The sequence below is a fragment of the Chaetodon trifascialis genome, chromosome 9, assembly GCF_039877785.1.
Source record: "Chaetodon trifascialis isolate fChaTrf1 chromosome 9, fChaTrf1.hap1, whole genome shotgun sequence".
Classification (NCBI taxonomy): Eukaryota; Metazoa; Chordata; class Actinopteri; order Chaetodontiformes; family Chaetodontidae; genus Chaetodon; species Chaetodon trifascialis.
This window is the reverse complement of record NC_092064.1, coordinates 10,191,145-10,215,579: the sequence shown is the minus strand read 5'-3', so window position 1 is coordinate 10,215,579 and position 24,435 is coordinate 10,191,145. Positions and strand designations below refer to the sequence as shown.

Genomic DNA, 24,435 nt, shown 5'->3' with positions numbered 1-24,435 from the left:
AGCATGCATGGGAGTGAAGTTTTTGATCAGAGCTGTATATCTATGATTAGTGTACTCCACTGAAGTTGGTACTTGATGTTTTTTGGACATTGTGTGTGTGTGTGTGTGAGTGTGTCTGTGTAGCTGTGTCCAGGGCTGCATGTGCAGAGCCATCTGTTTGCTGCTTTAGCAGTAGTCTTCCAGTGCCCAGGCTTATCTGTGCACGAGGGCAGTGGCCTACTTTAACCTTCTGCTCGCTCAGTGCACACAGCCGAGCACACTAGTTTAGATGATTACCCGTTAGCTTGTTCATAATAACTTTAATTTCATTTTCATTAGCAGTCCGTTTTTAGATAAGCACAAAAAGTGTTACACTTTTGCCCTCTAGCAAAATAAATAAAGGACATGTGATGTATGCTTGCAATAGAAGACTTGTATATCACATCTGTAAAGTAAATAAGTACTGTAACAACTTTCTGGTGACCTGTCATCACAAGAATAAAGACCACCAATATTCTTTTTTTTTTTTTTTAAACAAACATCTGTTTGACTTCTGTCCTGTAAATTTAATATCTTTGCAGTGCATTGTGAATGCATTAGTTCTGGTTTAGCTAAGATGACAGAAATGATTGTAAGAAGGTGTAAGCAAATAGTGTGAGGCCTTGTGTTTGTTGTAGTAGTGCATTAAGAGCGCAGTAAGCCAGGCTAGTCAGACTCAGTACAGTTTAGAGGACAGTATTAAGCTATGTAGGCTGGTCAGTGGGCCCTGTTAGGGAGTTGGCCGTTGTGGCTAATAGGTCAACTGAGAGGGGCGGGGCAGGGGATGAGAGGGAGGATGAGCAAGAGATTTTTAAGGCTTTTTCATTGGGTGACGTTTGTTGGGTGGACTGAGGAGGGAAAAATGGAGGAGAAGAGAGAAGGGGAAAGGAAAAGAGGGATTAAATGAGTCATGTGAGCAAAACCCCTAGTCGAGGTTACGCCGACATCATCATCTGAGCTCTCTTTGACCCACCAAAGTCCCTCACCCAATGAGTGTGAACGGTGGAGTTTTCCAAAGCAGAGAGTTTAAACTGAGGAGGTATCTAGGTTTTTTAAAAATATTTATTCATGATCAGCTTGCTGCATGCACGCCATAATTTAGACTTTACTGCGGTCAGTTGTTCTGATCAAGCCATTCTAATAAAATATACACAACCTCTGAACTGTGGCAGTGCATGCAGGCAGAAGCTGAAGAGATTTTTTCAGCTTTAGTTCATGCAGTTCTTCTGTAAGCAGGGTTTGTGTGTTATGTACAAAGCTGACAGGACCAACATTTGCTTCTTTGTGAAATATGAATGAGGACCTTTTATGATGTGGTCTCTATGGACTATGGTTATAAACAGACCTGTCCTAAAGGTTCAGCTTGTTTACTCTGATGTGTAACAGCCTCGAACAGCCTTATCTAGAGAGATGGGTTTATTACAATCAGGTGGAGCTTGAGTGGTTCTTCAAATGATTATATGAAGTTATATGTTTGATCTTGACAGATAAATGGACGGCGTAGCTTGCATCAGAAGCTCAAAGGACTGACATTTGGAAAATAGAAATGGAGAAATATGGTAGTTATCTTTGCTCAGCATAACTAGTTGAAACTGTGGAAAACAGCTATCCAAAGCAAATGAAGTCCACCCACCACCATTTCTGAAACTCACTAATTAACATCATGTATATGGTTTAACTTGTACAAAAAGACGTGTAAAAGTGATAAATTGTGGTCTTGGCTGAGTGCAGTGATTTCCCGTGGAAACTCCAGATTGACAGTATTGATTAAATAAATTATATATGACATGTTGGCATACTTTTTCCTTTTTTGACCAGACAAGCTGGATCCCCCCTTTATGCTAAGCTAAGCTAACCATCTCCTAGCTAGCTTCATTCTTAATGGACAGATAGAAGAGTGATATCATTCTTCTTAAGTCTTCCAAAATGTCTTTTCCATCCATCCATCCATCCATCCATCCATCCATCCATCCATCCATCCATCCATCCATCCATCCATCCATTTTCTATACCGCATATCCCTTTCAGGGTTGCAGGGGTGCTGGAGCCTATCCCAGCCGTCAACGGGCGAGAGGCGGGGTACACCTTGGACCGGTCGCCGGTCGATTGCAGGGCACAAACAAACAACCATTCGCACTCACACTCACACCTAGGGGCAATTTTACAGTTACCAATTAACCTAATGAGCATGTTTTTGGTCTGTGGGAGGAAGCCGGAGTGGCTGGAGAGAACCCACGCATGCACGGGAGGAACATGCAAACTTCACACAGACCTGGGAATCGAACCGGCAACCTTGTTGCTGTGGGGCACGCACACTAATTAAAAACACACCACACCATTAAAATAGATAAAATAAACCAACTTGCAAAACTGTTCACAAAGTCAAGAACCACTGGAAAATATTTCTAGAATTTCTTAATCAAACAAAGTGCTGTATACAGTAATTAAATACACTTTGGAGTTGGTTTGTGACTTTATTTTCACCTCAGCAGCGCTTTGAGCATGGTGCTTGATGAGTTGCCATTGAGCAGCTGGGTACACAACTATACCACCTGAGTTTCACACGGATGTCTTTGCTCGCTTGTTGGTTCACCCTGGTGCCTCACGGGCAGCGGCGGCATCACAGCTCATCGTGAAGCCCCTGGGTCTGCTGCAAGAGAATGGGACACAGAGCTCCGTTTGTGTGTGGGCACAGGTGTTGGTGCACATGAATCCATGTGTAGATGTGCTCATGCTCTGGTTTCATTTCATGCTTTTGCTATTCTTTTGTCCTTGTAGTCGATTCCCTTGGAGTGCGGAGGTTAAAGCATTAAAGCAATCACAATTGGCGTCTGAGTCCGAAGAGAAATTTGAAAAGGATGCAGATTAAACATGAAATGTGATCAGAGCTGCCAACTGTCACGCCTGAAGCATGAGGTGCATGATTTTATGCTCGATCTCTCATCCTTCCCTCTTACTCTCTTCTTAAGAAGTCTCACGCTCAGAGAAAACACAGCTTACAAAAGGTGGCTATCACGCATGACACCGCCTGACTGTGATGTCAAAATGTCGATGTTTTTATTACAGCATGTCACGATGTGGTAATTGGATGTAAATCTGAGGTAAAAGTGAGGAATTTGAACATTCGCTGTTGCCTGCAAAGTAGAAGACACTTTGTCATAAAAGAAGATCTATTTCACTTTTACATATGTATTGATGTGTATTGTGTGGCTTTTCCTTAGCACCATCATCAATCATCTCACGTAAATAGGTGTATGTTTGTGTAGGGGTGTGTGTGTGTGTGTGTGTGTGTGTGTGTGTGTGTGTGTGTGTGTGTCCCAACCCACCCGGTAAAGCAGTGCCAGAGGCTCATCACATGACAGCATCAAGGGCATCTGTTTGAAACTGAAATAAAAGTAAAGCCTATGAATAAAAGAGCTACATGAATAAAAACACAGGATGCAAATGACGTGCCAAGCAGGGATTGTCTTTGTGTGTGTGCGTGTGTGTGTGTGTGTGTGTGTGTGTGTGTGTGTGTGTGTGTGTGTGTGTGCGTGTGTGTGTGTGTGTGTGTGTGTGTGTGTGTGTGTGTGTGTTTGAGTGAGTGGGAGAATAGAACTGTTGTATCCATCATGGCTGCACCTTAGCTTGACTGAGTGAATCACACACACTCACACACACACACACATGCACGCATCTACATGCTCTCTGAGGTGTATGGTTTTCACATGCATTAATCAGCAGCAGTTTTGACACTTGCCTCTGAATGAGGAGACAGAGAGCCGTTCTAATGGAGCCACGCTGCTGGTTCTCTCCATGAATCCACAAGCACTGCTAGCACAGCCAGGGGTGACTTTATCAATTAGGTATCTCTGGAAAAGGCTGCATCATCCCTCCTTCTATTTCATTCCTCCCCTTTTCTTCTCTTTCTTCTGATTTATTCTCCCTCTCCATGCCCCCCTATCTGGCTTCTGTCCCTCCCTTTTCATGGTGCATCCTGTCTCTTGTGCTTTTCTCTTCCTCGTCCTTGTCCATTTCCGCTCAAACTTTCTTCCCACCCGTCACTCAACTTTGTTCCTCTTCTGCCCCCCCAGCTTTGTCTTTTGTGACTTCCTCCCTCATGTCCTTTCGAGTCGTCTTTCATGATGAATTATCCATCATCCAACATCTTTTTTAAAAAAATGGCAGCATAAATGAACAGAATACCAGTAAAAACTATGCAGAATTTCCCCTTTTCACTTATTTTTATTTACTAAATCATTGATTTTATGAGGCTGTACATTATCCATGTCTTTCAGGTGGGGCTCATTTTTTGTCTTATTGTGAAATGAACATGATGCTTTTAATTTGACCACAAGATCTCTGTACTTTGTTGTTTATTCTGAAGAAAATGTTTAGAATTAAAAACACAACAGGATATGATAAATTGCACAAAGACCCATTTACTTGTGCAGATGATCAAATCCCTGCCATATTTTATGGTTTCTATCCAATCAAAGTCAGGCCATCCCATCTCGACAGTGTTCCTTAACTGCTGCACGTGAATACTTTACAGATAAATTAATATCTTGACTTAAATGTCTAAATTTTGCAGTGTTAATTTTCTGTTCTTAACCCTCTGCTGTAGCCAACATATTTTTGTTTGGTAGCTAAATTGAAATAAAATGCCTTGACCAAATTATCCTTAAGTTTTTGTCAAAGCAGTGTATAACTGATTTGGAGGTAACAACTGACAGCAATCTGTCAGTCTTTGACTGAGGCAGCACTCATCCATCACAGTCAGACATAACTGGTCAGTGGGCGGTCAGTGGGCGGTCAGTGGGCGGTCAGTGGGCGGTCAGTGGGTGGTCAGTGTCTGGCAGAAAGAGCTTTTGCTGGTTAGGTTGGTGTGGGTCCTGCTGAGCTGTGCCTTGAGGCAGAGATGTTTGTTGACAGAGAAATGAAGAGGCTTGGATGGTAAACCCAATGAGACGGACAGCTCATTTACATTACACCTTTGCACAGCAGCGAGGAGACACGAGGAAGAGTAAAAAACTGTGTGCTGCACTTCACCCCGGGCAAGAACAGCAAGGAAACATGCAAGAATAGAACAAAACTGGGAAAACAGGGAACAAGCAAAGTAACTGGATCAAAACCTGGCCTGTCTTTGAGAGCGTTTCAAAAAACAGTATCACAATTACACAATACACATCAAACCATGGTGAATACATAATTTTTCTGGGTGGCCATATTTGACAAGGAGTTGCTCATCCTTTACAGTATTCATTCTAGTAGAGTGGTCGTTTACCGGACATGCTCCAAGAGTAGAGCTGAGGAGCTGGCATAAAGCTTTGGCAGAAGTGTGTGCAATAATGAGGCAATGCCAAGCAATGCAGCAGTTTAGTCGGTGAGCTGTCGAGCTGTTGACGTCTGTGTCTCTTAGATGTGTCCCTAACGGGCTCCTGTACATGTTACCGACGGCCTGCACTTGTGAATGTGTTCATGGTAGTGGGTGGTCATGTTGTGTGTGTGTGTCTGTGTTGGAGTGCACGTGTGCCTGCGCTGTATGTGTGCTTTTTTAGCATGTTTGTTTGGTGTGCTTGTTTGTGATTTTGAGCGTGTGTAAGTGTGTGTTTCTTCTTGGGTCGTGGGAGCTTACAGGCTCTGTGCGCAGAGGTTCCCTAATCCAGTGTTTTGAAATGAGCCCGCCAGCTGTTGTGGGCTTGAGAGACTGCTGCCTTGGAGGAGGCTTAAGGACGATAAGATGCTCCTTCTTTCTTTCTTTCTTTCTTTCTTTCTTTCTTTCTTTCTTTCTTTCTTTCTTTCTTTCTTTCTTTCTTTCTTTCTTTCTTTCGTCCGCCCTAATTCCAACATATTTGATATCAATGTGGCCATCAGATAAACACTAACACTGATCTCATGCTGCCAACACAATCACACATTCTGTTAAGGTCACAACCTTTTGTATGAACTTCCTCCTCATTGCTGTTAATCCTCCAATAAGAACATAGATTGATTCTGCGCATGAAGTGAACATTGTGTACACAGAGGATAGAAGAAGATCAGATTAGAACAGTGAGTTTGTTATTTATTACAGTGTATTTATAATGATGGCCTGAGATTGCAGATGTCATAAGGGGTAATGAGAACTCATTAGCTGCATTGTGACGTACACGCCGAGCAGATTGTCATGCTGCTAAACGTCTTGTATAAGCAATTGAGTTACAGTGAGGGATCATACTCCTGTAAATGATCCATATTGACATTCCAGCGGAATATAATGTCTTTAAGTGAAATTGCTCGCACAGTTTATGGGAAGTCTTTTCATGAGTATAAACGGTAACTGAGCGGAGCAGTTCGAGCCTTGCCTATCTCCCCTGTGCCAGCAGTGAGCCTGCAGGGCGTGTGGTGTCTGCCAGCAGAAGGAAAGCGTAGGAAGTCAGCAGGTTTCGGACAGACAGAGAGGAAGCAACAGGCAGTCTGTCAGCTAGAATATGACGATGATATTCAAAACCCAAATTCGGCAGAAATGACATATTAGGCCTGAAATTCTCAGCAGATGGAAAGTGCCTTATATTTGGTGACCTAGAAATGGCTGTATATTTTGTTATATATATATTTGTTTCATTTTGTCTTACAAGGTGGTCATTGCTTGCTCCTCTGACTTCACTCCTACATACCACGCAAATGACATGCTGTTGGTTTCTACTATTGGCTTATCGCAAGATCATCATCTTACATTATCACTAACAAGGACAATTCACAGGACATGATCAATTATCTGTAATCATATCAGTGCCATCATCCTCCTCACCATGTTTAGATAAGATGACTTCCCATTGGGGTTTTTGGACATGGATACACTGCTTGTGGGGGAGATCTAACTTAATTTAGGCTGTAATGTCTTTAGCTGGTCTAGAAATAGGATGCTGCATGTACATATTTGTCTCTGTGGGTCTGTTATGGCTGACAGCTGAGCCCAGATGAGGAAAGCAGCTCGTCAGTTCTTTAGTTTCAGGAGGATACACCTTTGCTGCACAAGACAACAAGCAATCATGGTTGTTTAGTATGCTCCACGCGCACAGGAAGCAGCAAATAGTATCTAAAATAACCATTACTATCCCCTCTTGTCATGTTCATTTAGTATGTATTGATACAGACCGCGTTCCCATGAAAGCAGCAAGAAGCAAGTTGTTTTAGGAAATGAATAACTCAGGAGACAGCCTATCGTGTTTCCCCATTTAGCTATTACATATTTCATGTAATCCTTCACAGTGTGGTCTAGATGTTTGTTTAGCTGCTGAGAGAATTTCAGAACAGGAGCTTGGTTCGGAAATCATGTTTCTTTTTCTGTAGAGATGAAAAGGAAGCAGTGAAAGGACGCACTGAGAGATTTAACCAGACTTTCTGCTTTTAAAAAATGCATTTATGGGTACATGTCTACAATGTTTCACACGTTATTACTTGTACTTATAGACCTCCACTCTCTCTGGCTATCTGTTTGTCCCTGTGTCGAGACAGGTTTTCAATACCACTGATATAGGTCTTTAAGTCAAATACCCTGCAGAAAGATGCAACAAGATGAATCTTGTGGAGTTTGTAATTGCTACATTTATACCTCATAATTGCTTTGGTTACGGTTTACAGCTTGTACCTGCTTATCTGCTGTCGGTCAAGATACTGATCACTGCCTCCTTCCTCTTGCAGTGTGTGTGCAGGCGCTGGATGTGACGGTATCTCAGAGCAGTATCCAGGTGGCCCGCGGCCAAGCAGCCGTCCTGCCCTGCTCCTTCACCACCAGCGCTGCCCTCAACAACCTCAACATCATCTGGATGGTGATACCACTGTCTAATGCCAACCAGCCAGAACAGGTACAGTGTACATCACTTCAGTCAATCACAGTGACAGAGCAGTCCTTTAGCTTCTTCAGGGGAAAAGCAGTGCTGAATTAAAGAAGTGTGGCAAAAGATATTCTTGACATTTGAATCTAGCAAACAGAGTTCTGCAATGGATTTTTGTCCTTATGGGAACTGTGATGAGAGTAGTGCTGTAATAATTGTGATGTATGTAGGTGTTGATCAGTGAAAAGGTGATGAAGCAGCCAGGCTATACTGAGATGTATACTGTACTACTGAGATGCATCTAACCTATGTTCTAATGCAACGTTGCTCTGTACGCATCACGTGGATGTCCGTGCTGCTTCCCAACACCAACCTTACAGTCACAGCAGGTACACAAGAGTTGATCCGTATAAAGGTGTGCTCAGATACAGCGCAAAGAGAATTTCAGAGGTTGCACAAATGCATAAAAAGTCAGCAGAACAATCAAAAGAGAGGCAAATAGATTGAGCCCAAATTAAGATGAGGACATATTTGCTCTGGTTGAAAAACTTTAGAAATTTGCATAATGCATCTGCAGAGAGAGAGAGAATCTTTAGGGTTTGAGGGACATTCAGGGCAGTTACATGACAGCAATGGCTCTCACTCATGGTGCTGACTCTTAAAGAATACCCATAGTGTGATATACATATTTGGGCATGTTTGCCAAATGTGCAGTGGCCGCTTGTGCAAAAATACAGACTGCAAAAGTGCACAAAGACACAAATTTCTCTTTCCGGTGCATCTGAACGCACCTTTAGGATATTAGTTATGTTTTAAAATATTAGATGACTATATTAGAGTAATTTAGATGTAGTTGTAAGCTTAAGGTATAACTGTAGTCTAGATAAGATGTTCTATGGCCTGCAGGACAACAATGTCATGTGGTACTTATCTACCTTTAAAACAATGTATCAGCTGTACAGCACAGAGCATCCCGATGCTCATTTTACTGTTGTGAATTTGTTTGGGAACATTGGCAGCAGTCTAATTTGCACACAAACACACTGCATGATATAGACTTTAGTTCTGTCTTACTGGCATTAATTTTGTCTCACTGGCTTCTCACCATCATCTCTTCCTGGCTTGCAACTCTCATTTTCTTTCTGTTTTTTTTTTTCTCACCTTCCCTTCCTCCCTCTCACTCTTCCTCCCCCCTTGCGGGACTTCTGTGATTCCATTTGAGTTGTTTAACATGCAGCTGCAGGCCGTACAAGCTCACCTGCCTCCCTTCACTTTGAACCCCGGCGCTGGTCGGCCGTCCAAATAATACAATCATCTTCTGCACTAATTACCTCACGCCCACGACAGGCTCTATATCGCAGCTGTTCTCGCCACGCACACACAAACACACACCAGCACACACACACACACACACACACACACACACACACACACACACACACACACACACACACACACACACACACACACACAAACTGGCATTAGACAGACTGCTGGTCCAAATGCAGTGCAGCTCCACATGCATACATGCAGGACTTATACTGTATTTAGTGGCTTCACACATACAGTACATGCGTGCAGAGTACGACTGAAGTGTGAAAACTGAAATGCACATTTCTATACATCCACAAATACACACATCACAGAGTAACGCTCCCATGTGCACACCTGTGTATAAGCGCTTATGTTGTCTTCACACACAAATACTGACAAAGAAACTAGAAAGAACAGTGAACACAAATGCGTATAAGCGCTTACTCATGGATGAATGCATGCGACTTTTAGATGCTCGGCCAGTGATGATTAGAGGTGATACATGTAGAAGGCTGCATAGCTTTCTCATGCTATGCCTTCACACTGTATAGCATCACATATGACATGTACTGTACATAGGTCTATGTAGATATATACCTGGGAACACTAGGTGCAAGCACAGTGATGCACACACAAGTTTTCAAGTGAGCATTGTTACAAACAACACCTGAAGTTTATATACACATAGAGGAACTCACACCATCCATGCAGCCACACCCAGGAAGAAACAAGAACTGTCAGGTGGTGTGTGAGAATTTGGTGAGCTGTCTAAAAACAAAAGTGTGATGAAATAAAGTTCTGTGTGGGGTGACAGCACAACTACAAGGTCATTTTAGAGGAAGAGAATGTCATAAATGATTACAGTTGATGCTAAAAGCCATTAAGAATTACTGAACAGAACTCTGCACACTTGCACACCCTCACAACCTGTGTTAGCACTTTAGCAAGTGCACTCAGACCACTCAGATCTCTCTCTGCTCAAATTTGAATACCATGTTCAGATAACGAGAGACGATGCAACGTATTCAGCACAGCAGCAGCATGAGATGCATCGGCTTAGGTGTCTGTCGTAGCTTTGATTAATCCAGTTGGATGTTTGTTTGATGTTTGCCATGTTGTTTAAGAGTTCACTCTGTGGTTTGCAGCCTTATGCCTACATGGTTGACTCCACACGAAGGCTGTATAACTTAATGAGTCAAGTATGAGATAAAATGTGCCAGCCTGGGGCATGAAACCAAATGATTCTGTTAAAATGCTCTCATTTTCCAAAGTGGCTGCAATAACAAGAAAGAAAAAAAAGAAAAAAATGTGTCAGAAAGACAATTATAATGTTTGCTCAAAAGTTCATTTTATCAACTTAAAAGGTGCTAAATGTCAGTGTTGTGTTCATTATACTTATTTTTCGCTGCCCCTAAGTGGCCAAATCAGACCAGTAAAGAGTGACAGCTTTGCATATATTATGGATTCCACAGTTTATAAAGCTGCTACTGTTGGAAGTGCAGTGTTGTTGTTGGAGGTTGTAGTCCTGCTTGTTTACTCTGATTACCTGACCAGCTGATCTCCAGATTACAACATGCAGGCTTGTAGCTCAGTGGAGTGTACATGTGTGTTTGGGTGTATGTGCATTTTCTTGCGTAGATTTCTGTGTATATAATCTGTCCATCATTTTGTTTTCCTAAAATGGAATGTAATGTAATGTGTGGAAGAAAGAAATTGTGTTGAGAAAGTCTGATCACTGCAGGACTGATCAAAACTTTTTGCAGCCTCACTCCATCATTTTTAGATTATCTTCAGTCTGAGAAATGAATGAAATATGTGTTCATCAATTCCTGGAAAGGGAGCTGTGTTGACTTTTGTAACTCAAAGAGCAAATATTACGCAGCTTCAGTGAAATGAGGCTCTCGCGAAATTGAGGTCAACGAGAATCTGTGGTGCAGAAATGAAGTTAATCTGTAATTGAGAACATCTGTCATAGTATTTTAGATGATCAGATTCTGATCCTTCTCTGAACCCCACAGTCTGCCAGAGGATAGATCAAATAGGTGCTGCATTCACATACCCTCAAACATGACCCTGCCTGAACAATTTTTGCTGGACACATCAAAGAAAATTAACAAAGAACCATTTCAGACATCAAACGTCAAAAACAGCATTTTGTTTGTCTGAGGCTGGAACTCCTCCCTGTGGAGAGGCTGAAGAGAGGTTTCACTGCATTTCATACAGTCAGCTTCAACACACTCTCTCATACACAATAATGTGGAACCTGTTATTGATCAGCACAGAGGAAATTCTTTTTTTATTTGTTTGCCTCCCTTCAGAGACATGAGTGCGCAGCGTCAGCGAAAGTACAGTCTTTCTCACCAGTCTGCTTGAAAGTGTCTCTCTTAAGAACACTTGAGCATATGAATCCTAGCTGTTCTGAGGACTGATCACTTAAACCAACTTAATCACTGCTAAATCCACATCACTCACATCTCTGGTAACATCGCACACCTAAAACTCCAAGATCAAATGTGGCCAATCTCCCACTGACTACTTCAGTTAAATCGATTCTCACATCTCTGACATCACAGTGAACTGTTTGTGATGTCATGCATGGACTGTGGTTGACTGCATTTTCTGTCTTATTTTGTAGTACTTTCCCTTGTGCATTCATATATGCTTTACTTCCTGTCTTTGTTCTGTTTCCCACCTGTTTCTCTTTCCACCTGTATGCAATCATCCAATCAGTTCTTCAGTATAGAGCCCAAATGATCCTATTTGCCAGATTGTCTTAGTCTTCATATATACCTGAGTTCTGGTCTTCTTTCATCCTCGTAGTTTCTTAATCTGGTTAGTTTTTTGTGCCTGGCTGGTTTTCTCTTCTGCCTTTTTTCTCAAGTCAATTAAATTATTTGACTGTAATTATTGAACTTTGGATTTTCGAGTGATCCTTGCTCCTACGTTTCTTCTATTTTTGGGCCTTCACACTGTGAGCGTGCGGTCTGCAAGTTGAAGTCTAATGAAGGAAGTCATGCTTTGAAAATTTGCTTTCAGGGACATCAACCTCTCAAAGTTTATCCATCACTGCGATTAATTTGTCACCTTTATTTTACATGCACAATATCACTGCATGGTAACGCCGGTGTAAAAACTCCTTAGATATCCTTTTAGCATGTATGTTCATTACTTCTCCTCTGGATGTGACTTTTTTGACAATATTGCAAATCTGTGCAATAGTTTTGCACAGCTGACTTTAAATTCTCATGGATTACGCCCTTCCCTCTTACACTGAACAATATAAAGAGCTGATATCTTGTTAACGGACATACTTCATTGGTATTTACGACAGTATGCATGGATCAACATAATCCTATTGCTAGATTTTACTCCCATTGTTTTATTTTGTATTTCTAACAACTATTTAAACTGTCGTTATTTTTTGTAAATGTCGTTTTTCTATGCCTCCTATTCCACCCAGATGTCATTTTTCTTTGAATTACCTCCACTTTTTTTTCTTTATATAATTAAAGACATGCATTGGTTTGGAAACGGTTGCCAATGTATGCCTGAAAAGCCCACTGAGACATAAATAAACTAGACCAACAGTGAGACTTTTTATCAGCACTCCCGAGCAATAACTTAATAAACTTAAGGACCCTATTGGCTGACCATTCGAAGCACTTTCTGTGGTGCTGGCATTAACGTGTGCAGATGCATTATATAGATCATGGGCTGAATAATACAAAACCAGTTTGAGGAGATATGGTAGTGAAACTGATTTGGTCCCACAGAACATGTCTCAGAGGATAGAAAGAGATCAGTGGCAGCTTCCAGTTAGAAAATTGAGGGGAGGTTGTGGGGGTTTAGAGGTTTATTCAGGCTTTATTGATGCGATGGCAGTGTCCCTCGTGTCTGGGGCCAACAGGGTCCTTTGGGTCAGTCAGAAGTAGGCTAATGCCATGAGACTGATACAGTGACAGACAATAACTGAAAGTGAACTTTGTGCATCCAGATGTGGCTCACACAAACGTACCGTAAAGTAAGAGAATGGGATATAGTGAGAGTTTGAGTGAATGCTTGTACTCTATGTGTGTTTACAGTTTTAGGAGGGTAAAGATGTAGCAGGGGTTGACTGCTGGGAGAGCAGTGGGATGTCCAGCTAGTCCAGCTAGAGTTCTTAAGGCCGTCTGCCATCTGAGTGTCAGCCATGACCTCTTTTCTCCCTGCGCACAGCTACAAAGCCAACCAGGTCACATGAGAGGATGAGGTGATTTATACACACACACAAAGATATGGATGGATCAACACATTGGACAGAGACACAACGCCCAAAAAATAGGTGGAATGTGACATTTTTTAAACTGAAAAATACACAGCGATTTATCTGTTTATCGTCACATACTGGACAGTATTGACCTGGATTTATACCTTTTCTTTGCTTTTTTCCAAGTAGGCAGAAAACAAAAATCCTAAAAAAAAACATAAAAATATAAGAGCAGGGACAGGTGTAAGCTACACCACAGTGTAGGGCCTGCTTTAATCCTCTGCTCACTCATGCACACACACACACAAACACGCACGCGCAATGTGTGTTGATTGGATCACTTTCACAGAGCATGCAGATTATATTGTTAGGTCATCAGGAGTGTAGAGCCAGGTCACACCGGTGCAGTCTGTTAGAGAGGGAAACAGAGAGGTAGCACAGGCAGGCCGAGAAAATGATTTGACAGGGAATGAGTGGACAGACAAAATGTAAGTGAGACCGCTCAGTTATTAGACTGAGAAACAGAACAATCACACACACGCTTGCACACACAACTGATACACTCCCCATGAGTAAATGAATATACACCGAGACACTGAAACACACACACACAGAAGACGCAGTTGCAGGCTCTCATCACAGCCGAGGAGCTGCCTATTCATCTGCACATAAGAGGACAAAGCGAGCGTACTGCACTCAGGAAATTGCAGCCGCGCAATTTACAACCGTTAGGCAGTGACGGAGACCACAGTCACATACACACTCCTGCACTTTCATGAGAACTATCACACTCACACATACACACGGACACGCACACACACTGGTGCTGGTTGTTTCCCTGCCTGGGTCTTTGAACAGTTCAATGAGGGCTCTTTTCACCAAAGTGAATAGCCCCTCTGATTCCCCTCCGTGCTTTGTGATTACGTGTGTGTGTGAGTTGGTGCGCGCGTGTGTGTGAGTGCCAGACTTGTGTGCACATGCCATGTGTTTGCGTGTGTCCTCTTCATCTTTTGTGCAGGCCCAGCTGAGGGGTGAGAGCTGTTTTGCATGTGGCTCGGCCTCACAAAACGAGCTGTTCAGCCCAAGTTTGAGGCCTGAGGGAAGCCTTTGAATGAATTGATCCTTCATTGCTCTTAAATTTGGACCTGAGACAATCTTGCCTCAACTGAAGATATGAATTCATCCTTTATAAATGTGTTCTCACTGCGGTTATTTTCAAAGGTCACTGATGTAACGATAAAGGGCTTGGTTTTGGTTTAATTTCTCGCTGGAGTCGATCTTTGAGCAGAGGACACCCTGCATTGCCAGTGTTGGATTCATCAGATTGCAGTTTATATGTTTCCAAGTTAAAAGGTTTTCAATTATGCATTCCATTTTGTGAATGCTTTTATCTGAAGAGGCTTATGTTGCCATGAAAGCATACTTTTTGTATGTGCTGTTCTCCTCAGCCTGGAGTCTGCCCACTGAGCTAGAAAGGACCACTTACAAATGAAAGCTTTTTTGTCTGTCTGTTTGTTTGTTTGTTTGTTTCTTAGGACATAAATGTCTGTTCTTTCCCTTACTTTCTCTGTCCACTTTCAAACTATTTTTCAGCTTCATAGTAGAACTAGGTCTCCCTCTAGTGAGAGATATTTGTAACAGCCCACAAGAGGAAATGTCTAAAAGTCACATTCATAAAGCACACAGACCTTTAGAACAACAAAAAGAATGGAAGTAAAGTGACTATAACAATTTGGCTTGAATCTACATTTTCTTTGATAACTTCGTTAGCGTGTCATTACTGCATAACTCAATTTTCTTCGATTTTTTTTATTTTTTTGTGATCAATTTTCTGTTTATTTATTTAATCATTATTATCTACACAGTGGAGGGGAAGCATCTTTACGGCCGGAAAGAAACAAAGGAAAAAACAGAATAATTAACACATCCTTAAATCCATGAAAAAGACCAGGGGACAGTGAAATATCACTTGTTCTGGCGCATGCTCCCCCTCTCCTCCCCACATTTTCTTGTTCCCTCCAACCCACCCAATCTGTCCCCACCCTCTAAACCTTGACATGATGAAATCAAGGGATTGAACAATTAAAAGAAGAGAGAAAAAAGAAAAACGAAAGGGAAAACAAAACAAAACAAAGAAAACAAAACAAAACACACACACCACTCTCGACCCTTTCCCCTTGCCACCCAGGAATCTCATGTCCTTTGCATACATAAAATAGACATCTTTCAGACAGAGGTATTGATTGAATGCTAATTTCTTCCATCATATGATGATATCCACAGAAGTAGCATAGATGTATCATAGAATATACATAGAATATATGTATACACATGTGCAAAATGACCGAATGATGTGCATATAATGCTATGTACATATGCAATATGAAGTCTGCATAACATTCCAAGCATAGAAGTGGACAAAGTATATGAACACATAGACCAAATATATGCAAACATAGCTGAGAAAAACAGTTTGACCATAAGAATTTACAACATATCATTTATTTTCTCTAATAACTTTGACCAGCTGTCTATATTAGATGTTTTGGCATCATGTAAACGTGCTGTAGAAAGCTCCAGCTTTGCAATATCCCGATAAGAAAGAAGCCATTCCCTCTCCGACAGTGCATGTGGTGGTTTCCAACGACAGGCTATCATTCTTTTAGCCGCTGTAAGACCAACTAATAGGAGATGCTTATTATTTATAGTTAGCTTTGAAGACGAGGTGTCATTAAGTAGAAGCAAACACTGTGAGTGAGGGATGGCTTCTTCGATGACATTAGACATGATGGACGAAAACACTATCCCAACATCTATTGACCTCTGGACACTGCCAAACCATATGATAGAAAGTAGCAATGGTATTGTCTGGACAGAAATCATTATATGGGTTATCTCCGAGTTTCATTTGCTGTAATCTTTGAGGAGTTAAAAAAGACCTGTGAATAAATTTATATTTAAATTTCTGGATGACAGCGATATATTTGACATATATTTGACCATATAGTGTGCCAGTCTAGATCAGAGGAGGTATTAATATCTGTCTTCCAGTGTCTGTTAAGTGATAGAGGTTTGTATGAGGCTTTAGTTATAAATTTATATAGGTCAGAGACAATACCATTGTTTTTACCCTTAGTATCAAAAAGGACATGGAGAGGGTGAGTTGAAAGCTCAGTGCCCCAAGGAACACCTTGAGCATGCATTGCTGCACGTAACTGTAGATAAAAATAAAAAGTGACCTGTCTAAATCATGGAATTCACGGAGACCTTGTTTCCCTATGATGTCCTTAAAGACACATACACCTCTATCGCTCCATTGTGGAAACAAAATTGGTTTCTTCTCAATTAAGAGACAGTAATTATGAAAAATAGGAGATTGAGCAAAGAATTTGTTGCGAATTTTGGCAAATCGGTGGACTTATTGCCATACAGTGAAAAGATATGAAATTAGTGGCCCAAAGTCTCGTCTTACTGTCCTATGGGGTATATTAGAATATATCAGATTAGATAGGCTATGTGAATATGTTAAATGTTCTTCGATGGGGCGCCATGACACCAAAGTCTCTGAGTTCAGCCAAGTGATAAATGGACAAAAAACAAAGCACCATGAATCCCATTCAAAATTGGGCAGATTAACACCTCCTGATTATCCATGTCTTTGCAGAGTAGAAGCTTTGATTCTGGGTTGTTGTTTTTTTTGTTCCAGAAAAAGGTGCTGATAATAGAGTACAGCTTCTTCCAGTAACCACCTGGTGGAGCTAGAGGGATCATAGAACTGACGAAATTAATGCGAGGCAATATGTTGATCTTGATGACTGAGAATCTGGACTCAAAAGAAATCAATTTTTTTTTCTTAAGTTTAAAAGTTGCTGATTCTCATCTATTTATTTCTCTTTCCTCTTTCCCCATATTTTTGTCACCAATGTCTCTTTCTGCCTTCCACCCTTCCCCATTTCCTCTCTGTTTCACCAATCCATCTCCTTTAACTCTATCTACACCTTTTCTACATCCACTACCGTCTGACATCTCAATCCAGGTGATCATTTACCAGGGCGGCCAGGTGTTCAGCCTCGCCAACCACCTCAATGGTCGTGTGGGCTTCGTGGCCACCATGCCAAGTACAAGTGCCTCCATCTTCATCAACAACACCCAGCTGTCCGACACTGGGACTTACCAGTGCCTGGTCAACAACCTTCCAGACAGAGGAGGGCGCAACATCGGCGTCATTGGACTCACGGTGTTGGGTAACTAACAGAAAATTGATTTTTTAAAGTTTAAAAAAATCAGGGAGAATAAGAGTTTCTTATTTTAGAGTCAATGCAACGTCTGTTATCCAGTATTCAGCCATATACAGCCATCAATCTGTCAGTCGTCCCCTACATCTTACACACTGGCCCTTTCAGGCAGACATTTGAAACAGTTTCCAATAAAGCAGCATGTAAGTACTGTTGGATTAATGAGATTCTTCATCTGTTTTTTTTTTAAATATGAAAATTAGATTTGCTTTGTAAAGTGTTTAACATGACAATGGCCACTCTCCCCATCTGCCAGTGCCCCCCTCGGTGCCAGCATGTCGAATCCAGGGCACGCTGGATGTCGGCAGTGACATCATGCTGTTCTGCAGCTCAGAGGAAGGTATTCCCACACCGTCCTACTCCTGGGAGAAGCTGGACGCGCTGCCCAAGCTGCCGCACAACGCCATGCAAGGTATTACAAACAAGCTGGCCGTCGGAGTTCCCTTTTGCCCCACCTTTGCTGGTAAATCTCACACACATAGCGTAGCTCAGACTCAGCAACAATCCCACCATCAGAGCCACCTGTCATGTGCCAGGCCCGAACTACTGCCCGTCCAAAAGCCCCCCCCTGACCCCACCCCCACTGATCCTGCTGAGGGGCGACTGAAACCATGAATGAGTGTATGTGTCGGGAATGTGTTTGTGTAATTAACCCAGATGATTATGCGTATGTGGTGTTTTTATGTTCTTCCTCACTCTCTCATGCTGAATACCAACTCTGACACATTTCCTCAATTATTTGAAACACTCAGCATTTTTTGTACAGGACTGGTACAGTCAACTATGGCCATGCTGCAACTTAAGCTCAGACACACATCCAGCTCCATCAGAATAACAGGAGCAGGTGTTGTGGAGTTGCGTTTGGTTTTCAGCATTAGAGAACACTGTGGACTCTCCTTTCTTTTCCACTGTGCTCATTGCACAGTCAAATAGTCTTCATCATCAGTTTCTTTCTTTCTTTGTACACTACTGGTCAATAGAAACCTAATATGCGGAATGTAACATCAACATGCAGATGGCAGATTCAATTAAGTTTAACAATTAAGATAGTATTCTTTCATCTACAGCTATAGAGACAAATAATGTAGACACTGGGAAATTTCAAGAAATGAAATCATATTTGCAATTTCAGCTACAAAGGTTATTTAATACACATCAATTATCAGCATTTGCAAGGTGCTAATTGCCGATCCGTATCTCACCAAAATTTCAGTTCCACAAAATTAAAGTTACCTAAGTTTCTTACGGTTACATTTCACTTATTATATTGTTTATGTTATTTTCTCTAAAGCCAGATTCTGTAAATTAAATCTATTAGATATGAACCTTTAGAGAGATACTTTAGTGAGATATTTCAATTCAAGATATTGACACACAATAATAAATTATAAAATATCAAGACCAACGGATCAGTATTGCATTGTTAAACCTCACTCTTCTTCTTGATGGTGTCAGAGAGCCTGTCTGGTTTGACATATTTAGCTTAACAAATGGCCTCAGTGTGTGTGTGTGTGTGTGTGTGTGTGTGTGTGTGTGTGTGTGTGTGTGTGTGTGTGTGTGTGTGTGTGTGTGTGTGTGTGTGGATAGTTTTGAGTCTGTCTTCTGCTGTTTGTGTTTGATTCAAACTGTAATGAGATCAGTGACAGGCGTCTGTCTGACTTGGGCTCACTTCCTTTTTAATGAATGAAGTAGCTTACAGCTCTATGATTCTAAGGTCAACCCATTCATCATCTGTGAAAGAAAGGAATCTGCAGCTTCAGATTTTCACTGCACAGTCAACTTCACTTGCACACCTTGCGTTAAAGCTATATAGTACCCTCTGCTGGTGGATAGTACAAGTTGTTCAGTGGAACGTAATGTCATACTACACACAGGAGTAGTACAAGAAAATTAACCACATTTCACATGTTTTAGCCATTATTTCAAGTTAACCGATGTTGTCTCTTTATGATCTGATGATACGCCTTGGATCACATATGTGCTCTGTGCATCCATGTATGTGTTGTTGTCACTTTAATTACTATGTGGCTCTGTGTGTGTGTCCTCCAGACCAGATGCAGGGCACTGTAACACTAAGAAACATCAGCACCAGCACCTCAGGACTCTACCAGTGTACCTCCAGCAATGCAATTGGCAAGAGCACCTGTCTGCTCAACCTGCAGGTTGTAGCGCGTAAGTACACTCAAACACACTGTTCCTTTCCTGCTGGATCCATGAGACACTGTTATTGTCATACACAGATCGGCTGACGCGTGGCTGGGTCTGTTCAGGCTGAGCATTTATAGAAGGAAAAGCCGCCTCGTCGTCTCACTCAAACACTGACGAAGTAAAGTTTGCTTGAATGACGCTTGTCACAGAGACAGATAAACAGGATATCAAGCAAACAAATAATACAACCAAACAAAGGAGAAGAACGCTGCGTGCTTGTTCAGGTCATACTGGGTCAGACAGTTTGATAGGAAAGACTGTAACATGATTTTCAGTCCTTTTGTTCGTTTGACAGCCTGTGGCAGTCTGACGCTCAGAGTCTGAAATGCATGCAGACAGACAGCAGAGTGCTGAGTCTGCCTGTCAGAGACTACACTGGGTTTCAGTCATGAAAAAGCAGGCATGGTGCAGATGTAAATGCTTAAAAAGCAGAAGCACTACTCAAAACTATTCTGTTTTATTCCTGTTTCTGTTTATTTCACTTTAAAAACTGGTGAAAAAAAAACAGGTTTCAAATCACTGAAGTGCCAGAATCAGACAAACGTGTCAAATGTTCCCCTCTGAAGTAATTCTTGCACCTTTTAGACAGCTGCCATTAGTCGGACAAATACCTTTGTTATGCTATCTGGATTTCTGCGACACATCCAGCTCTCTCCTCTGATTCTGGATGCCTTGGACTGAACATACTGTCATCTCCTCCTGCCTGTTTGTCCTGCAGCCCAGCCTCAGAGCGTGGGTCTGATAGCAGGGACTATCGCCACAGGAGTCCTGGCTGTCATCATCTGTTCCCTGTTAGTGGTGGTCACTCTCTTCTACTGGAAGAACAAGAACAAATACGATGAGGAGGAGATTCCCAATGAGATCAGGTTTGGCTTTGTCTTTTTACGTTCCTTTTTTTTATATGAATGGATGTCAGGCATTGATTTCTTGCATATATAAAAGGTGACAAGATGAAGCATTGGGTTTGTATATCCTGTTATAGAATGAGAAGTGTGTCTGCACTGTGATGACACAGATTCAGCTCCCAGTAAATTGGATTTTAAGTTTGGAATATTCAGCTTAATTCTGTCTCCTGGCAGTGGATTTTTCCATCATCAGCAGGCTAATTTGTCTTTTCAGACAGCCGGTGAAGCTCTGTCAGTTGTTTAAATGGGCTGCAATTTCTCCCCTAAATCACTCCATGAATCGTTTTGAAGATGAATCTTTGTGCAGATATCTGGCTATTTGGCTGATTGGGATCACATCAGCCTCATTTTGGGCTCGACTTCAATACCCAATTCAGTTTCCACCCCCACGGCCGCTTTTCCCCACGAACAGCAAATCACAATGAGTATATTTTATCACAGCCAAATCTATCAGGAGCCAAACTATTCTGTCCAAAATGACACCTCATAAAAGACAGCATTTATGTGAGCAGGGACTGAATACAGTGCGTCTCGAAGGCAGTTTTTGTCAGCTCAGTTTCAAAACATTCACAGTATATTTACTGTCTGCTGCATAACTGATAGATTTTCTTCAAAATTCAGTGCAGCCTAATTGTAGTGTTGACTCCAAGAGGTATTTTGATAATAATATTTTTTGTGTTGGGGTTTTTGGACAATATAAAATTGAAGTTCTTGGCACTTTGTTGCTTTTGCATTTGTAGTGTTTCAGTTATTGTAACCACCCACTGTATATTTAAAAAGAAATGTTGAAAGATTTAGATTTTTGCAACTTGTCTGCATAGAGAAGCTCTTTAAATTTTTAATGCGTCATGGACGATTTGTGCTAAATATTTGACGATGAACAAATTGGCTGTTTAACTGCTTTCATTTCCAATATCACTGACATCTTCACAACATCAACTTCCATCTTTCTGAACAGAGAGGATGACCTTCCTCCCAAGAGGTCATCGTCAGTGAAGGCTTTCCATGCAGACGCCTCATCCTCAGAGAACGACACGCTGACGTCCACCAACACCTACAACAGCCGCTACTGGCACAACCCCAAACCCAACTATGATACCAACTCCTATACACGCTACAATGGAGACACTCGTCAGACCTTCTCCACCGCTGCTCATGGTGCGCACGGACACGGACAGGCCCAGAACGCAGGACATGGCCACAGTACAGTGGTCACAGCACCAGGCTCAGCTCCGCTGTCCCGCCACGCGCAGCCCACAACGGCAACGACCACATCGTTTGCCAATGGCAGCCACACGCTCCCCCCACCCAAGACGCTGGTGGTCACCACAAACTCTGCCCCGTCCCCTCCCGCCATGGTGCGCAGCAACGGCTCTGTGAGCCTCAAACCGGTGGTGACGTCCACACACGGACAGCACACGCACTCCTATGCAGTGAGCCAGGCCACACTGGAGCGGATGGGGGCAGTGCCGGTCATGGTGCCCGCCCAGAGCAGAGCAGGCTCGCTGGTCTGAAATCAGATTTGTTAGCTTTGAAAACAAGACTAAATGATGTTTGATTGCGATGTTTGAAATCCACTGATGAAAAACAGACCGAATATGGGCTGAAGCAGCCCGCTGCCCTTTACAACTGTGTCTTTCTGTATGTCTCGACCTCTTTATCTCAAAACAAACTGGGATTTTACAGTGCAGAGTTCATTTAATGCCAATTCCTTGATGGACAGAACCCTCCATTTTGTAGATAAGCACTACATGGAGTCTGATCATCCCCTTACTGGATGGATTTTCCTGGCGGGTGTGGTGGGAACTGTTTTTCAACCACTTGGATGATTTCACAAAGCTGAAATCAAGTTTCCTGCAGAACCTGGATTTGCAGATCTTTTTCAGGGCTGGATCATTGTGATGATTGTGGGTTTTTTTTGTTTGTTTTTTTTGAGTCAAAGCAACACAAGGCAGTTTCATCTCAGCATGTCATTACTGCATGGTCAGACTGAGGCTGGCTCGGATTGTCACATAAATGCATGTGTCCCATGTTTTATGATAACAAATGAAGTCCATATTATTTCTAATGATTTCAGTTTTAATTTTGACATTCTGATTTGCGATTTTTACAGGAATGATAGTGATGATGATGGTTAGGCATTGAAAAAAATGAATGTTTAAATGTTTGTTGGAAGAAACCTAAAGGATGAAAGTATAAGAATGAATTGATGTTGGGTGAAATGGCCTTAGAAGCTCAGAGAGAGGGTTTTATTGGGTGCAATACAATGCATAATATACTTTACTTCATTGAATGCAAACAGTTTAACTACGTTTCTGCACTTTTCAGAGAAATTTTATATCAAAACTGCTGTCTTATGAACACTAACTCTTACTAATGATATGCTTTATTCATACCACATAAATAGAAACTTTTCTGCACATACAGCCCTGATTCCAAAAGAGCTGGGACACAGTAAAATCTAAAAAAAACAAAACAGAAAGCAAACATTTGCAGTGTTCCTGAGCCCAAGTAGTAACATCCTTTGTACAATCATGTGTTCACAAAGTGGTGAACCTCTCTCCATCCTTGCTCATGAAGGACTGAGCCTTTCCAGGATGCCCCTTTCATACCCAGTCATGATACTATCACCTGTTACCAATGAACCGGTTTACCTGTGGCATGATCCAAACAGGTGTTTTTGGAGCATTCCACATCTTTCCCAGTCTTTGAAACATGTTGCTGCATCAAATTCAGAACAAGCAGATACTTAAAATATCAGTGAGTTTATGAGGTCTTTGTACTGTGTTCAATTGAGTACATGTCTATCACAGTCACAATTTTATTTACGTTTTACATTTACAACTTTTTTGGAATCAGGGTTGAACAATTACTGGTGATATTTGAAGAAAAAAAAAAAGAAAAACTGCACAACACTTTTGAGAAAAGAAAGCCACTCTCCCCTGATTTAAACTTGAACCTGCAGATGGATATTGCCGTCATCTTCGCTGTGTTCATCCTTACCGTTGTCCTGATCCGGTTCATGTCACATCAGTGCTGCTTTGAGAAGACGCGGATAAGAGGATGTCTTATTTCATAAATGCTTTATAAAGAGACAAATTTATATTTAAAGGTGAGTTTTTTCCCTTGACAAAGGCTAACACCTACTGTTTTCTACTGTACATATTGTAACTACAACAGTAGGCTAGATTGTGAATCAAAGAAAATACATTACATGTCTGATTGAAACATATTTTACGACTGATGTGTCTTAATTTTAAAATGGGTCTTTTTGTGATGTTGAATAATAAGCTGGGTTTGACAGTGACAGACAGTGTTACTGGTTTCAGTGAAGGGATGGGTTTTTTTATGTTTTCATTTTCTAATGAGTATTGCCATTTCATCACAAGGTTTCAGTTGAATACAGTATGGTTTAACATTACTATAAATAGTAGACACCTATGCTGTATCTGGTAGAACGTATCACTGTGTTTCTGACCTACTGTATTTATATTTTAACCAAATCTCACCAGTTGAATCAACAGTCTGCTACAGAACTATTCCAGTATTCCCAAATTGAGCAATCCTCATTTCTTATTGTGCATTACCTTTACTGCACAATACTAATAATTTCTTGTAACTATAATGGAATATTTGATACAGCGATTATT

At 41.6% G+C, this 24,435-nt stretch overlaps 1 protein-coding gene across 1 annotated transcript in view; it reads left to right on the top strand.

Annotated features, from left to right (window-relative positions):
• Positions 1-23,670, top strand: part of igsf11 (immunoglobulin superfamily member 11) — a 94,557-nt gene extending 70,887 nt beyond the window's left edge. Inside the window, exons 3-8 of the mRNA XM_070970903.1 lie at positions 7,684-7,847; positions 17,414-17,621; positions 17,929-18,084; positions 19,722-19,844; positions 20,599-20,746; positions 21,744-23,670. Of these exons, the coding sequence (XP_070827004.1) occupies positions 7,684-7,847; positions 17,414-17,621; positions 17,929-18,084; positions 19,722-19,844; positions 20,599-20,746; positions 21,744-22,299 (1,355 nt within the window). The 3' untranslated portion in view covers positions 22,300-23,670. The remainder of the gene's footprint in view (positions 1-7,683; positions 7,848-17,413; positions 17,622-17,928; positions 18,085-19,721; positions 19,845-20,598; positions 20,747-21,743) is intronic.
• The last annotated feature ends 765 nt before the right edge of the window (positions 23,671-24,435 follow it).